At 43.7% G+C, this 16,630-nt stretch overlaps 1 protein-coding gene across 2 annotated transcripts in view; it reads left to right on the forward strand.

The window, feature by feature from the left end:
• VPS41 (VPS41 subunit of HOPS complex) overlaps window positions 1–16,630 on the forward strand; it is a 2,347,711-nt gene that overhangs the window by 1,827,622 nt on the left and 503,459 nt on the right. For both annotated transcript variants that reach the window (XM_044064839.1, XM_044064840.1), the window contains exons 17-18: window positions 4,647–4,739; window positions 9,311–9,435. In XM_044064839.1, the coding sequence (XP_043920774.1) occupies window positions 4,647–4,739; window positions 9,311–9,435 (218 nt within the window). The remainder of the gene's footprint in view (window positions 1–4,646; window positions 4,740–9,310; window positions 9,436–16,630) is intronic.

Genomic DNA, 16,630 nt, shown 5'->3' on the forward strand with positions numbered 1-16,630 from the left:
CCAGATCTGTTAACCCACCAAACGGGTCAGCTGCACCAATCTCTGCTTTCTCTAAACCTCACAGCATGGTTTCTCCGATTCCAACCTTAGCCAGGCTTCCCTCAATATCTCGCTCGGTCCGAGATATCTTGATAGCCTCTCATAAATCTTCTACCCGGAAGATTTATAGTAGCAAATGGAAACGCTTCTCTTTTTGGGCAACATAAAAAAACATAGATCCCTTTACTGCACCTATCGTGTCTATTCTAGACTTTCCAGCAGAACTCTTTCATTTAGGATCATCTGCATCTACCATTAGAGTTCAATTGGCTGCCATATCTAATTTTCATGTTGGTGTCTCGGAGTCTAGCATCATGGCTCACAAACTCTGTAAAGCCTTTTTAAGGGGCGTATTTCTTCTCAAACCTCCAATCAAAGATCCCCCACCTCAATGGGATTTGAACTTGGTTCTGGCATCCTTAATCCTTCCCCCCCTTCGAACCGGCGGCTTCATGTTCTCTGAAGTTGCTTTCTTAGAAGACACTTTTTCTGGTAGCTATAACTTCAGCGAGAAGGGTATCTGAACTCCATGCTCTGTGCAGTCGTCCTCCTTACTTAGTGTTTCACAAAGATAGGGTATCCCTCTGTACTAATCCATCCTTTTTACCTAAAGTTTCCTCTCAAGTAAACCTAAACCAAATTATTGATCTCCCTGTCTTTTTCCCTAACTATTCAAACAGGTCGGAACAAAAGCTACATTTTTTGGATGTTCATCGCCAACTTAGATATTACTTAGACAGGACTAAACAATTCAGGAAATCTAATCAATTGTTTCTGTCGTATGCGGAATGGAAATTGGGCCTTCCTGTTACTAAAGTATCCCTCTCTAGATGGCTCACCTCTACAATTACCTTCATCTATGAGATCAGACATCAAAAACTACCCTCAAGACCTAGAGCTCATTCAACTAGGGCATTAGCTACATCCGTAGCTTTTCAGGATAGACTGCCAATAGATTCCATTTGTGCAGCAGCCACCTGGGCTTCTCCTCATACCTTCATTTCACATTACAAATTGGACATGGTTTCCAGAAGCCGTGCCAACTTTGGTTCCACTGTTCTCAAGAGTCTGTTCCGATAGGCCACCCGGGATAAGGTGCTAGGGATGCGGTCCCATCCAGCAAGAATGAAGGCGAGATAGACAACTTAACATTAAGAAGTTATGTACCTACCATAACGTTCCATGTTAGTTGTCTTCTTCTCGCCTTCTTTCTTGCGTCCCACCCTCCTTCCCCCAAGCCTGGGCAGACCGACAGGAATTCAGTTTGTGTTCTTCCTCTGGAAGTCGTCATTCCCACACGTTCTTCCACCTCCTTTTCTCCTTTCTTAGGTCTGCGATACCTTTCACGCAGGTTGTTTTGAGGTGGGTTTCCCTTCTCCATTCTATGGAGACTAGGGTTGCTTGGTATAGCTATCAAATGAGATCTGAGTAGTTACCGCCTAGCATTGTGGGATATAGGGGAGCCTCAAGCCGGTGGAATTAGCTCTCGAGCTTTAGTATTGGCCAAGTCGGAGCCGAGGATCGGCTCCGAACCCATCCAGCAAGAAAGAAGGCGAGAAGAAGACAACTAACATTGAACGTTATGGTAGGTACATAACTTCTTATTTTTGGACATAGCAACTATGTATTTTTATGCAATGAAGTGAGAGTAAGAGATCTCAAGAGGTGAAAGGCAGAGAGAAAGGCTGACATTCTGAAATAGTGATAGGTGTGTGTGTCTTTCGGCTTTTCCCGGTTAGGGGTCGCCACAGCGGAACTCCGGTCCGCTAATGATTGGCAGTAGAGTTTTACATGCTGGCTTGCCGGGCCTAACGCACAACCTTCAACGAAGGAACGCCCATTCACGCATGTCGTCACACAGTAGACGCTTTAACTGAGAATCGAACGGCCAACGTCTAACTGTGAGGCGACAACGCTACCGCAGCACCACCACCGCAGTGAAATAGTGATAGGTAGAATAGAGAAAGGATAGCTAGGGAGAGAAGTAGAAGTATATGGCAGAGTGGTATAGGGGGAGGAAGAGATAGTAAGTTGGGGGGTCAGGTTTTAGGGTTGTTGGTAGAGGGACAGGAACATTTCCATTGTGTGGTGAGATGAAATTTAAGTGAGTTTTTAAAGGTAATGGGATTAGTGATTGCTCTGAGTGCAGGGGGAAGATTGTTCCATAGTTTGGATACAGAAAATGAGTATAACATATGACCAGCGGAAAGCTTAGGTTTGTCGACATTTAGTAGTAGTTTATTTTCAGATCTAAGTTGCTGGTTTGGGTGGTAGATGGTCAGTATACTAGTGAGGGAAGGACAGGCATCAGGGAAATAGATAAGTTTGTGGGCGATGGTAAGTTGTAGATATGATGGATGGTGGGGGAGTTCAAGCCAGTTGAGTTCTTGCAGTGTAGTACAGTGATGGGTGGAGAATTTGGTATTATTGGCAAATTTGGCAATTTTGTTGTAGCGTGAGTTTAGTTTGTTTTTCAGTGAGGATTGTATGTTTGTAAGGATGGGTGCACCATATAGGAGGGTTGGAAGCAAGTATGCTGAGGTGAGAGCATTTTTTGCCAGAGGAGTAAGATAGTGGTTGTGTCTATAAAGGGATCCTAGTTTCTGATGTTTTTTTTTATGTTATTGTGGATATGAAGGTCAAAGGTTAGGTTGTCGTCAATGGTGACACCAAGCAGTTTAGTGTTGGGGACGACGTCTATGATAGTGTTGTTTTGGGACTGAACAGTGAGTTCTGATTTATTTATTTGGAAGTTTTTGTTAGAGTAAAGATTAGAAGTTTTGTTTTGTTGGGGTTTAGAGCTAGATGGTCTGGGACATCCATGATTCAGTGGAGGAAAAAGTTTCTTGGTAAGTTGTTGTAATAGGGAGGAAGATTTGGAGGAGCAGATGATAGTGGAGTCATCTGCATATTGTATTAGAGTAGAGTTTGAAAGACTAGTATGGTAGTCATTGCTAAATATACTGAAAAGGAGGGGCCGTAATATGGAGCCTTGGGGTACACCTGTTTTGGTATTTATGAACGGGGAGAAGCAATGTTACCAGATGGTAGACTGTTGCCTGTTGGTAAGATAGTCAGAGAACCACTGGAGAGTAGAGGGAGATAGGCTAAGGTTGAATAGTTTGAATAGTAGGAGGTGGTGTGAGACTGTATCAAATGCTTTTGAGAGATCGAGAAAGAGTGCAGATGCTATGGATCCAGAGTTACGGGCTATGTTAACAGTGTCTAGGAATGAGATAAGGGCTGTGTTGGTACTATGTCCTGGCCTAAAGCCTGAGTGGGGGAGAGCAGTTGTTGTGTAACTAGGTGATTGAGTAGCTGGGTTTGGATGCATTTTTCGAGTATTTTTGAAATGAGGGAAAGTATGGCAGTAGGTCTGAAATTAGAAATGTCGGAGTTTTTGCCACCTTTATGAAGTGGAAGAACATGTGCTATTTTCCAGATATCAGGTATGCATGATTCCTGGATAGATCTATTGATGAGGATGCTGATGGAATATGCTATTGATGATACTGATTGTTGTAAGAATTCAGCAGGTAGGTTATCAGGGGCATTAGTGCATGGTTTTAGTTTGAGAAGGAGTTTTTTTATGGTTGAGGTGGGTATAGGATAGAGAGAGAAAGTAGGAGTAGAAGTGGAAGGGGGATGAGATACATTGCTGTTTGGTGGATTTGTGTTAGTGGGAGGGACGGTGGTAGTAAGTTTATTGATGGTTTCTATGAAGTATGAGTTAAGAGTGAGGCTAGCTCGGAGGGGTTTTATCAGGGTTTGGGGATGGATTATGGCGTGTTCCAGGGTGTAATATGATGCAATAAATCCACTCTAACTGTGACCATTCCACATACATTACATATCTGGCCTCTCACCACTTTGGGGTTGTGCATCATTACATATTAGTGCTTATAGAAACCTTTTTGTGTGACTTGGGCACTGTTAGAGAGCTGTACAGCCAAAAAGGCATTGAGAAGAAGGGACACTTAAGTTATATAATTTTACTGTAAGTATCTCACACATCTATACTTTCGGTGAGAATGCCATGTGCACTGGACACTTAATTCTTTCTCTTCGCCCTGCTACATCTGGTTCATCTGTACACCTGCCATTGTAGATGGACGTTTGTAGGTAGATGCTTTTTTTATTCTTGTTTCTGTATTCATTTGTAAGTCATGTAGATGTATCTTTTTTTTTTTTTTACCCTTTGTTATTTGTATTTCATGTGTGCTTGCAGTATGGGTCAAAATGGGGAGTACATGTGGTTTGCTTTTGGTTAATTGGGTCACACTGGGGAGTACATGAGTTTGTTAGGTCCTTTGTTTGGTACACAGGGTCATCATGTCGACCATTTGGATGGATCATGCTTTCTGAACATGGTAGCTAAAGATTATTGGAATTTTTGCTGAGATCCGGATTTTAGAAGAGGAAATCCCAACATCAGCCACTGGACAGGACTTTCTTTCAGATGATCTGATATGATGGGCATTCACATACCTAGCATTTGTTGTTACTATTTTACAGTGGTTGAGTAATTTTATAGTACTAATGTGTCCAGATGATGAAAGTAGCTTTCACTGATATATTTTAATCTAATCCTGTTTTATTTTTTCCAGGCAATTAGTCTCTACTTACCAAGAGGTGACCAGCGACTAAGGCCTTTAATTTATGAAATGATTTTACACGAGTTTTTGAAGAGCGACTATGAGGTGAGGCAATTTCTGCATGTGTCTTTTGCATAGTTTTAGCTAGATATTAATACTGTATAAAGAAGAAGATGTTTATATTCACAGCACGGTCTAATATAGCACTGCTACTTTAGAATTCATACTGTCCATACTGGAACTATTCTCAGATGTTAGTAACTTTTGAGCTAGAATAACCCAAGAAAAATGATTGAGGATTGGTAGAACTAGTAATGAGAATTGTAATAAGAATGCAGTGAGCTGTTGTTAAATTAAGTTACTGTGTAGTATAAAAACTGAATGATTTAACCTAGCTGATTCTAACTATATCTATCATGTTAAATATGCAGTCATTGTATTTTACCTGTTTAGATGGAAACATTGCTAAAAGACCTAATACAGTGCAGAGTAAGTGTGGCAACTTGCTGGGTGGCACGTGGTCACCACTTTTCACAGCTGGTTCAGGCAAGTTGCTAATAGGGAAGAGTGTTGGCACTGAGCTGAGCAGCCTTTTTCCCCTTTAGGCAACTTATTTTTATAAAAGACATGGCAGCGTTTCTTTTCCTGACATTTCCTTATGGTAATATATGGGACTGTGACATAAACACCTTGTTCTAGTGACCATTCCTTTCAAGAGGGAAAGCAGAAGGAGGTACTATACAAAACTGATGCCTTATCTTTTGTAGGTCGTATCTCTGCATTTTCTTGTACTTTAATGAATAACACCTTCTTTCTTAATGAGCATCTTGTTAAACGGGGGATGTCCTTCAATAGCATTTTATTCAAATGATGAAATATTTTAACACACAAAGTTGAATTGCCTTCATTCGACAAGGTACATCCCCACATCATCCCTGAACATAAATCAGAGGCTTGTAGAGTCATAGTAGTTGTGAAAGCTAGTTAGGCCAGTCAGGTTAATTTTATGAGCATTTTTTAAACATTTTTACGTTGGGATTGATGTAATGGCTAAAGGTACAGGGTTTGGTTCTCATCTTTGAAAGTGAAATTGGCTAGGCTTATGCAATTGGCCTACAAGGGCAGCTAGTGTGGAACTTCCTATGGACCTAAAAGACTATTTAGTAAAGCTAAAAAAAAGGTGAACTAAGACTAAATAAACTCTCACTAGCTTATATTTTTCATTATAGGAAGTCTTCATATCACAGGGTTTATTTAACAAAATAATTGCAGTATTTACAGAAGTTCTCCAGAATTCCACTATATAAATCTACATATGTAGTCTGAATAATATCCAATTTGAGATTATGAAGGTTAAATCTCTGTTTTTTTTTGCAAATAATTTTGTCCTTTTAGCCTCAAGTGATCTGGATCTCCAGCAGGTAGCAAAGCAGTTTTCTACTAATTGTGAAACAGTTGGGATGAAATACTTACCTCCAAATCAAAGGTATTGGTTCTGTCCCAAAAATTAAGTGGATTTTCATCTGCAGATAGATGGGCACCCCTCATGTGGAGGAATTTAAGCATGTTAGGGTATCATAAGAGACTGAAACTAGGGACGAATGGGAGACTGACTTTTTGTACTGGTGGCAATACTGTATGAGTTGTACAGTAGTGTGACAGAGAACTTAGTCATAGGAAAAAAAACTCAGTTAACCAGTCAGCATCCTGAACTCCACCTCCTGAGAGAACATTGATACTCTTAATTTGAAATGCAATATGTTCAGGTATGAATATGAGGTAGCTGCAAGCAGGGATGGAGAGGAGAGTGGATATTAATGGTATCGCAGAAACATGGGCCAATGACAGGTGCTTGGGTATAGGCTGTTCAGGAATGACAGAGAAAATAGAAATGGGCTGGAATAGAAGTCGAGGTAAAGGAGGGTATCAGATGTTAGGCCCGAGAAAAACAGCAAACCAGGAAGAAAGCAAGAATACAACCAGGATTAGATGCTGGAGTAAGTGCCCAGGCTGTTAAGTTCGAGGAATTGAGAAGTAAAGTACCGGTGGATTGTTACAGTTTGTCATCCACCATGGGTAACAAGAGAGAAGTATGAGAAACTGGAGGAGACGGTGTAATGCTCATGAGGAATATGACCTATTAAGAATGGACTGAAAGATTCCAAACTCCAAGGTAGAGAGGGAACAATAATTGTTTGAGGTCTTGGATCATGAGGGTCTGTACCAGAAGGGGGGGTAGAATTTTAGACAGGGTCCTAATCAATGCCTTGTGTGTTATGGATGTCTAGGTTAAGGTATCATTACCAGTAGTGTTCATTTGGTTTTATGGTTTGGAGTGGGTGGAATGATAAAAGTAAAGGGAGAATGACAGTAGTGTGGAATTTCAGAAGAGTGGATTATGCTGTGCTGTAGAGCTAGTCAGGATGAGTTAGACTGAGAACATATCAAGAGAGAAAGCAAGCTAATGGAAAGGGGTCCCAGGTAGAGTATTCAGGATTTGGGCAAAAATATGAGAAAAAGGCAACAAAGAATAAAGAGAGAGAAAAAAGCTGGTGTAGCTACATTGGAGTGAGTATAAGGCTTGCAATTAGGACAAATTATAAGGCCTTCAGGAAGCAATGTAAAAACAAGGGATGGAGAGGAGCTGTTGCACAGTACAAGAGAGAGCAAAAAAAAAAAAAAGGGCAACAAAGTGGTCAGGGCAGTAAATGTTAAAGCTGAAAGGAAGATAGCAGAAGGAAAGCAAGGGCTTTTTTTAAGGTATATTGTAGACAGAATGGAGAGACAGAACTGGTCAGTAGGAATAAAGGAGAGAGAGAGATCAATGAAGAATACTGGGATAAATCAGAGGTACTAAATGGATGCTTTGTTTCATTCTTCAAAAAGAATGGGGTGCCATGCTGTGAGGGAGACAGAGGGTAGAACAGGCAGAGTTTGGTGGACTGACGTTAGAATAGAGAAGTAGGAAATTCAGAAGAAACTGGCTGCTGTTTCAGAGGATAAAGCACAAGAACCAGGTAGGCTGCCATACAGAGAGACATTCAAGAGAGCATAGGACAGATGAAAAAAGGGTAATGAGAAAGATGGACGAGAGGTAGAATGTTAAAGCACTAAAAAGAGAGACTAAGAATGCTTGTTATATACTTTGTAATGTAATGATCTTGGAGTATGGCCACTGCTGCTGTCTAGAGAGAGGACTCAGTTGAGGTGTTTTTTGGTACCTTGTACAGGAGTTATGCAAAGCATGGGCCACTGGTATGGGGATTCAGGATTGACACGAAACATGTTTGAGGGTGTTTCTCAACTGGAATGAGAAGGCGTGGGAATCCCAAAAATGAATTGAAAAATGTAGCTGGATATATAGGGAAGTCAGACCTACCCTTCTCACCTTTGCTACCAACATGACCCTCACCAGGAAATGGTGCCTGTTGGCCCTAGGGCCTATACAAGCCTAGCCATAACAATTCCCTGGATATTTCTTCCCACAATATTTAGTTCCCTTGCCCCCTGTCTAGCAGGGTGACTGACGTGATCCCCAGAGTGAATTTCCTATCTCCCATCCAATCGTCAAGGTTCCTTTTGAAGAGGGCCAAGGAGGCGCTCTGCTTGACATGTATGGGCAGTCTATTCCAGAGTATGGGGAGTCTCTGGGTCAGGAACCTATCCCTCCAGCATGTTTTGTTCATTGTGATGACAAGGTTTAGATCCCTGCAGCGTGTGGCTCTGAGGGAATTGGGATTTCTTTAAGTGGAGCATGTCCAACAGCTCAGGGTTTGACATGGCCTTGTATGTTAAGCAGAGATCGCCTCTGAGTAGACGATATGCCACAGAGTATAGCTGGAGTTTTTTTAAATGGTCAGCATAGGGCATCTGCTTTAGGCCTGTGATTCTTTTAGTGAGGCATTCTGTGGCCTTTCAAGCTGTTGCAGATGTCTTGTGAGGTACATACCAAACGAGGTGTTGTACTCTATAATGGGTCTAATGAGGGATGAGTACAGTGGGGCAATGACCACCTTTTTTCTGAATGAAAAGCCCTTAGTGATGAGGTGTGCCACACAGAAGGATTTCCTGACTGTTATGGCAATGTGGTTATCGAAGGTGAGAGCACTGTCCACCTGTGTCCCTAAGTCTCTCATCACACTTTTGGTGTTTAGTGTACTGCCACCTATGTTGTAATTTATGGGTACATGTTTTTTTCCCAAAGGGGATAGCTATACATTTCTTGGCATTAAGCTTGAGCCCATAGCTCTGGCACCAAGCATCTGTTTCTGTAAGGCCCTTTTGTAGAATATCCACATCATTTGGGGATTCAATAATGGCTTCCAGTTTGCAGTCATCTGCGAACTTTGTTAGCCAGAGTCCCTTAATGTTGGCCTGTACTTCTGAGAAGTAGATGCCAAACAGGAGTAGTCCCAAGACTTGAACCCTGAGGTACTCCACTTGTCTGGAGCTGGTTTTGGAGTTGGCTACTTTTAGTCATTTGATTTTTATGGTGGTTTAGAAAATGGATGGATGGATGGAGATGTCGTTTGATTTTTGCATACTCGTTTTATAGATTAGGGTAACAAGTTATGTTCTATTCTGTATTATGCTTTATTTTGTACTAGCAAAATGTCTATGGCATTGATGGAACAACTTGTTTCTTGTAGTCACTGGTATATTATTCTCTTTTGTAGGGGTTTGCTACACTGATTAAGCACTGGCAGGGAATGTACAACAACAAGACTGTAGTACAAGCGGTGCTCGATCATTTGAGGAGAGATCCACAGAATAAAATTCTGCTTACGACCCTTGCTGAACTGTAAGTTTGCTTGATGTTGCATACAGACACACACCCTATTAGATCTTACTACACTTTTTGGTACTGTGAAATCTGACCCCCCTGCCTAGACTGTAACATGGGATGTGCTTAGCTGTGTGATTCTTTTTGGTCCAGTATTTTAAGTAGCAACCTGCCTATTTTTTTTTTCACTATGTTTAAATTTTTTAGTGTAACATAAATTGTCTTATTGCAGCACTTCAGTTTTCAGGTAGGCATAATTAAGCAGCTTACTTTTGATAATTTTATCAAAGCAGCTTTTTTGATGCATTAGAAATGAGTTAAATGAATCTAACTTGTTAATTTATAAAGGCAAATTACATTTAGTGGATTAGTGTTGGTTGTGTTGAATGAACAGAGTCAGTTTTATTGTGTTTGAGAACAGTAGATGTTAAGTTGTCTATCTCGCCTTCGTTCTTGCTGGTTGGGATCGGAGCCGATCCTCTGCTCCGACTCGGCCATCTTCTATAGCTCGAGAGCTGTTTACTGGCTCGAGGCTACCCCTTATCCCATGATGCCTAGCGATTGCTACCCAGATCTCGTTTGCCGCTTCAGCTACGAGGTGTCGTTTTTCTGGCTCAGGCTCGTATAACTTTTTTATACAACTTACTTACCATTAGAAAGTCCTTTTTTCTGGTTTATTGTTAATTTTTAGTCTTGTTTTTCTCTGTTAGCTAGTGTTTTATTGTAGCTTTCCTCCCCTTCCTTGTAGAACTCGTTTAACTTAGAGAGTTCTCCCCCCCCCCCCTTATCCTCTTCTTGTCAGGTTAGCCATTTAGGTTAGAGGCTTTCCTTCTACCTTTCTTTCTTAGGCTAGCTGTTTAAGTTAGAGGCTTTCCTAAAAAAAAAAACCCTTAGTATTAGTCTGCTAGTATAGTGTTTTTGTGTAGACTGTATTTGCTAGATAGTTTTTGTTGTGGTATTTCTAGTGTTCTTTTTGTCAGAATGTCAAAAGAATCCAAAGTTTCCGGATTCAAGAAGTGTGACTCATGCTGTCAGAAAATTTCTCTGACAGATGGGCACACTTCTTGCGTCTATTGTTTAGGCGCCGTGCACCTGCAGGACTCTTGTTCTATCTGCCATGCATTTAGCCCAAGAGTTCTGCAGGAGCATAAAAATAGGCTTATTCTTAGGGGTCTTTTAAAGCCCCAGGATTCACCGACCAAGACTCAGCCTGTGAAATCCCGTAAATCTTCCAGGCCATCGGCTCCAAGTTCAGAGCCATCCTTGGTTCAGATTACGCCATCTACTTCGGATCCGGATTGTACCGATAAGGCTATCTCCCCGTCGGCTCCATCAGGATCTTCGGAGCCATCTTGGAGCCACAACAGGCAAAGGTTCCCTTCCTTGGAATCAATTAATTCAGCTCCACAGTCTCCTCTGCTTCAGAGCGAGTGCAGTCACAGATCTTTTCACTCCTCTCGGTCCTCCAGGCTGTCGGATCACGATGTGGAGAGAGTGGTCAGTAGGTTGCTGAAATCGCAGGCACTTGCCAAGATGTTGTCCAGCCCTCCTCAACAGGTGTCGGCTCCATCCACTTCTATCGATGTTCCTCCTCCGACTCCATTGAGTTCAGAGCCGGAGTTCATTGGGGTTCGAGTAGTGGAACCATCGGATCCGATAACCCTATCTCCTTCGGTTCCGTTGTCGGCTCCAATTCCCTCGATGGTGCCATCCGTTGAGGGATCTGGGTGCTGGGGCTCCCTCGTCGGCTCAGAGGGGGCGAGTGGCATCGGACCCTTGTCCGACCCTGTTCTCCCTCTCGGAGCTTTGGCGCAGGTGGGCTCGGCTCCTACATCGGCCTCGGAGCCATCTCCCTCGGTGCGCAGAAAGATTCTGATTTCTTCAGAACCGGAGCTTTCTCTACATCGTGGCAGGGATGCCTTCGATGTCATGAAGAGTGTGCTGGCCACTGACTCAGCTCCACTATCAGCCCCACTGGCTCTGTCCCCTGTAGTGCCTGTGCCAACCTCTGCTCCTCCTCCAGACTCCAAGCGTAGGGAACCGGCACTCCAGGACACCCCATTGGGTATTTCCTCTTCTTCCGAGGCCTCCCCTGATCATTCAGAGGAGCCCCCTCGTAAGAAGAAGTGCAAGAGGAAGCACGTTGACTCCCCCGAGTCTGTCACTTTTGATACAGACTTAGATGATTCGGAAGGGTCCCTGAGATCCCCCTCTGAAGATGTTAGCTTCTCGGACATCCTAGAAATGCTTAAGCAGAGGGGAACTGGAATCCCCTAGCCCCTACCAAGGATGAGTCTGTATTTCTGGATGCTTTTGGTTCCCGACCTTCCACCTCCTGGGTTTCTACGCCTTTCGTTCCACTTATGGCAGTGGTGGCTCAAAAGGCTTGGTCATCTCCGGATACAGTGGAACCAACTCCGAGGAGACCTGGAAAGTTCATCTCAGCACCCCATGATAAGCATTTCCTTATCAAAGGTGTCGCTGTTGATGCCATGGTGGTAGCAGCAGCCACCAAAAAAAAGTTAGCGGAGACCTCTTTGTCTGTCCATCCTCCTAACAAGGAGTCTAGGACTATGGACAGATATGGGAAGCAAATGTTTGCTTCAGCGACCTTCTCTATGAGGTCACTGAACTACTTATGCCATTTTACCTGGCTTCAGAGGGATCTCCAGAGCTAGAGATACCCATCAGCTGAGGGGGCTCAAGCTAAAGTGGCTTCCCAACTGGCGACTCTTAATTCTATAGTCAACTCCTCCATGAGGCTCATTTCTTATGCAGCCGATGGGGCGAGTAGAGCCACAGGTACGGGTGTAGCCCTTGAGGCATGCATGGATGCGGCTGTGCAATTTTGCGGAACCCTTTCGAGCGTCATTCACCAACACCCCCTTTGATGGTTCCTTTCTTTTTGGACCACAGGTGAAAGACACTTTGACTAGGTGTGAGCAAGAAGGCAAGACTCTCTCTGCTGTGGGAGTCTGGTTTTCCACTCCTTCTAGACCATATCCCAAAGGTCAAAAGAGTGGAAAAATGTGGTTCCGAAAATCCCAAGGAGCCTTGCCTGACACACGTAGCAATTTTTCCTCCAGGGGCAGAGGGGGAAACAATAACAACAGACGCTGCCCTCATGGCAGAGGGGGTCCGCAGAACCAGGGCAACAGAGAATCCTTCTCTGATAAACCCTTTCAGCATCCCTGAAGGGTTGCCCGGCTGCTCACCTCTGGAGGCAGTCGGGGGAAGACTTTCACTGTACCCAGAAGCCTGGCAAAGTTTAACGCAAGACAAATGGGTATGGTCCATTATATCCGGAGGTTACAAAATTCCCTTCTGTCAACCCCCCTTGCAGTCAAGGAAACCCCTTCCAGATGTTCCACCCAATCTGAAGGACCAAGCAGTCATAGAAGTTTCAAAACTGCTAGAAAAAAGAATCATCCAGGAAGTCCCGGCAGACCAGCATGGATCTGGAACTTACTCAAGATTCGTTTTGATACCAAAAAAGACAGAGGACTGGAGACCAATTCTGGATCTCAGCAGGCTAAAAAGGTCTGTACAAAGAACAAAGTTTCAGATGGTCACGCTACAGTCTGTTCTACCCTTTCTGCGTCAGGACAATTGGATGTGCTCGATAGATCTTCAGGACGCGTACTACCATATCAAGATGGACAGGCGCTCCAGGAGATTTCTTCGCTTCTGGCTGGGAGTCCGTCATTACCAGTTCAAAGCTCTGCCCTTTGGTCTCACCACAGCCCCGAGGGTGTTCACCAAATGTATGGCAGTGGTCACGGCTCACTTGAGATGTCAAGGATTCCAGGTATTTCCATACCTAGACGACTGGATCCTCACTGCTACTACCAGGCATCAACTTCTACAGGCCAGGGACTACACAATCACAATCTACTCCCAGCTAGGCATTACAATAAATTTCGAAAAATCTGCCTTGTTGCCCTGTCAATCTATCACCTACATAGGAGCAGACTTAAACACAAGGAACATGTTTGCAAGACTACCGCTAGACAGGGTGTCTACAATTTGTCAGCAGATACAAATTCTTATGCAGAGCAAAAGAATCCAAGTCAAGTTCATCCTTCAAACTCTGGGTTCCATGGCAGCAGCCATTCTTTTAATCCCACTGACCCGCTTTCACATGAGGATCCTTCAGTGGCTTCTGTTCACACAGTGGTCTTTCCAACAGCTACCCATGTCTCACATGATTATGATTACGGAAGCATGCAAAAGGCACCCTTCCTGGTGGATGGTCTCCCCACTAGTGACTCAGTGCAGACCCTTCATTCAGCCCCCTCCGGTAGCCACAGTGACCACAGACGCCTCCCTGATGGGGTGGGGGGGCATTATCAGGGCAGGACAGTCCAAGGCACTTGGAAGCCTCACGAGTACCATCTGCACATAAACATCCTAGAAATGAGAGCCATGCTCCTAGCGTTGCAAGCCCTTCAGGACTCTCTTCCTTCTGGGACCATTGCAATTCAAACAGACAACATGTCAGTGGTGTGGTACATCAACAAGCAGGGCGGAACCAGGTCGTACCCCCTGTGTCGAGAAGCACTCAGACTGTGGCAGTGGGCAATTTCCTCCCAGTGTTTTCTGATTGCGACGCACATCCCTAGGAGGTCCAACGTCATAGCGGACAGGCTCAGCAGAGCTATTCTCATGCCTCATGAGTGGTCTCTGAATCAGGAAGTTGCGGATCTTATTTTCCACAAATGGGGACAGCCTTGCTGCGATCTTTTTGCCACCCCTTTCAACAGCAAATGCAGCAACTACTTCTCCCTTCTTCCACTTCCAGGTCACTCACCCAGCGACGCTCTAGTCCACGATTGGCCTCAGGGTCTTCTTTATGCCTTTCCTCCGTTTCCCCTGATTCCAAAACTCATACAGAAAGCAATATCGTTGGGTTGCAAAATGATCCTCATTGCCCCCTACTGGCCTCGACAGATATGGTTCCCGTTCTTGCACCATTACCTTCTCGATCAGCCCTGGACTCTGGATCCGATTCTAGACCTACTGATTCTTCAATCAGGCAGGTTGCATCAATCCCTCCAAACACTTCAGCTCACAGCTTGGTTGCTCCTCTTCCAACCTTAGCCAGGCTTCCCAGCATTTCCCCAGCTGTATGTGAGATTATTGTCTCCTCTCACAAGTCCACAACCAGAAAAACTTATGCTAGTAAATGGAAACGTTTTTCTTTGTTGGGCAGAGGCTAGGAACGTGGATCCCTTTTCAGCCCCAGTCCGCAAAGTTCTGGAGTTCCTAGCACAACTTTTTCATTCCGGGTCTGTTTCTGCTACAATCCGGGTTCAATTAGCGGCCATTTCTAACTTTCATGTTGGTTTGTCAAATTCAAACATTATGTCTCATAAGCTCTGTAAAGCTTTTTTGAGAGGGACTACTCTCCTTAGGCCTCCAGTGAGAGATCCCCCTCCTCCTTGGGACCTTAACTTGGTACTAACTTCCTTAACTCTGCCCCCCTTTGAACCAGCAGCATCCTGCTCCATTAAGTTTCTATCTTGGAAGACACTCTTTCTGGTAGCTGTTACTTCAGCCAGACGCATCTCTGAACTTCAGGCACTATGTGTTTGTCCTCCGTACTTGGTTTTTCATAAAGACAGGGTTGCTCTGAGGACTAATTCTTCGTTTCTTCCGAAAGTCTGCTCAGAAAATAATTTAAACCAATCTATAGACCTTCCTGTGTTTTTCCCTAATCACACCAACAAGGCAGAGTACAAATTACACCAAATGGTCGTTCATAGACAATTGCGTTTTTATCTGCACAGGACTAAGGAAATAAGGAAATCTGACCAACTATTCCTTTCCTATGCTCTAGGCAAACAAGGTCTCCCAGTTTCCAAGGTGACCTTATCCAGGTGGTTGTCTCACACTATTACCTTCATCTATCAATTAAGGAACAAAGAGTTACTTATTAAACCGAAAGGTCATTCTACTAGGGCCTTGGTCACCTCTGTAGCCTTCAGTCTAGGTTGCCCATGGATTCTATCTGTGCAGCTGCTACGTGGGCAAATCCTCATACCTTTATTTCTCATTACAAGCTAGATATGGTCTCCAGGAGCAGAGCTGACTTTGGTTCCACTGTTCTGAAGAGTCTGTTCCAAATGAGCCACCCAGGATTGTAGGTGCTAGGGACGCTGTCCCAACCAGCAAGAACGAAGGCAAGATAGACAACTTAACATAAAGAAGTTATGTACCTACCATAACATTCCATGTTAGTTGTCTTTATCTCGCCTTCTTTCTTGCGTCCCACCCTCCGTCCCCCTGTCCTGTTGGACCGAGAGGAGTTCTGGTTTCACTGGCTGAGTGTTCTCTGGTTTGTTTCCTCTACTAACTTAGAGAGTATGACAGGTATTCTTAACCTATTTGTTTGGACAGGTTTATTCTCTGGCTATGCCTGGGGTTAGCTATTTCAAATGAGATCTGGGTAGCTATTGCTAGGCATCATGGGATAAGGGGTATCCTCAAGCCAGTAAACAGCTGTCGAGCTATAGAAGATGGCCGAGTCGGAGCCGATCCCAACCAGCAAGAAAGTAGGCGAGATGAAGACAACTAACATGGAATGTTATGGTAGGTACATAACTTCTTTTTGTGTCACTCTTCCTGCTCTTTCTGATATTGTTATATTTGTGTGATGTTGTCCAAAAGTTCCTTTTTATTTTGTCTTAGCAGATGTAGACCACATTTTCTGAAAGTACCACTGAAAATAAAGGCTATTTTGATGCCTAATTGACTTGGTGTTGGAGCTGTTTATAATTACCAGTACTGGCCCTTTCGTTCCCCTCAACTAATGGGTCATCAGATCGAAGCTGGCAGCTTTCAAACATTTGGATGCAAAGCTCATGCTCCTCCCCTTACCCATAATTTCCTTCCATTGTCACAACACCACAGATCTTGTTTGCCGCTCAGCTTATTTCTCCATCAAGATAGAATTTTACTTTTACCTTCTATCTTCCAAGGGTTTTTTGTGTCCCCCATTCCTGCTTTCACCTTCCTGTATATTAAAAAAAATAATAATAATAAATAGTAAGTCTTATCCTTAGATTCAGGTTACTTTTTGATAGTATTTCTTGTGTCTGTGTGTACTACAGCTCGTAGTTTTTGCTGTCTAGTGTTTGTGGTATTTTCCTTACAGCTATGTGTCTTTTGCTACTTTCACCCAACATGTCATACAAAGCCTCTGGTTATAAGA

The sequence above is a fragment of the Protopterus annectens genome, chromosome 3.part0 (genome assembly GCF_019279795.1).
Source record: "Protopterus annectens isolate FY-2018-M chromosome 3.part0, PAN1.0, whole genome shotgun sequence".
NCBI classification, from domain to species: Eukaryota; Metazoa; Chordata; order Ceratodontiformes; family Protopteridae; genus Protopterus; species Protopterus annectens.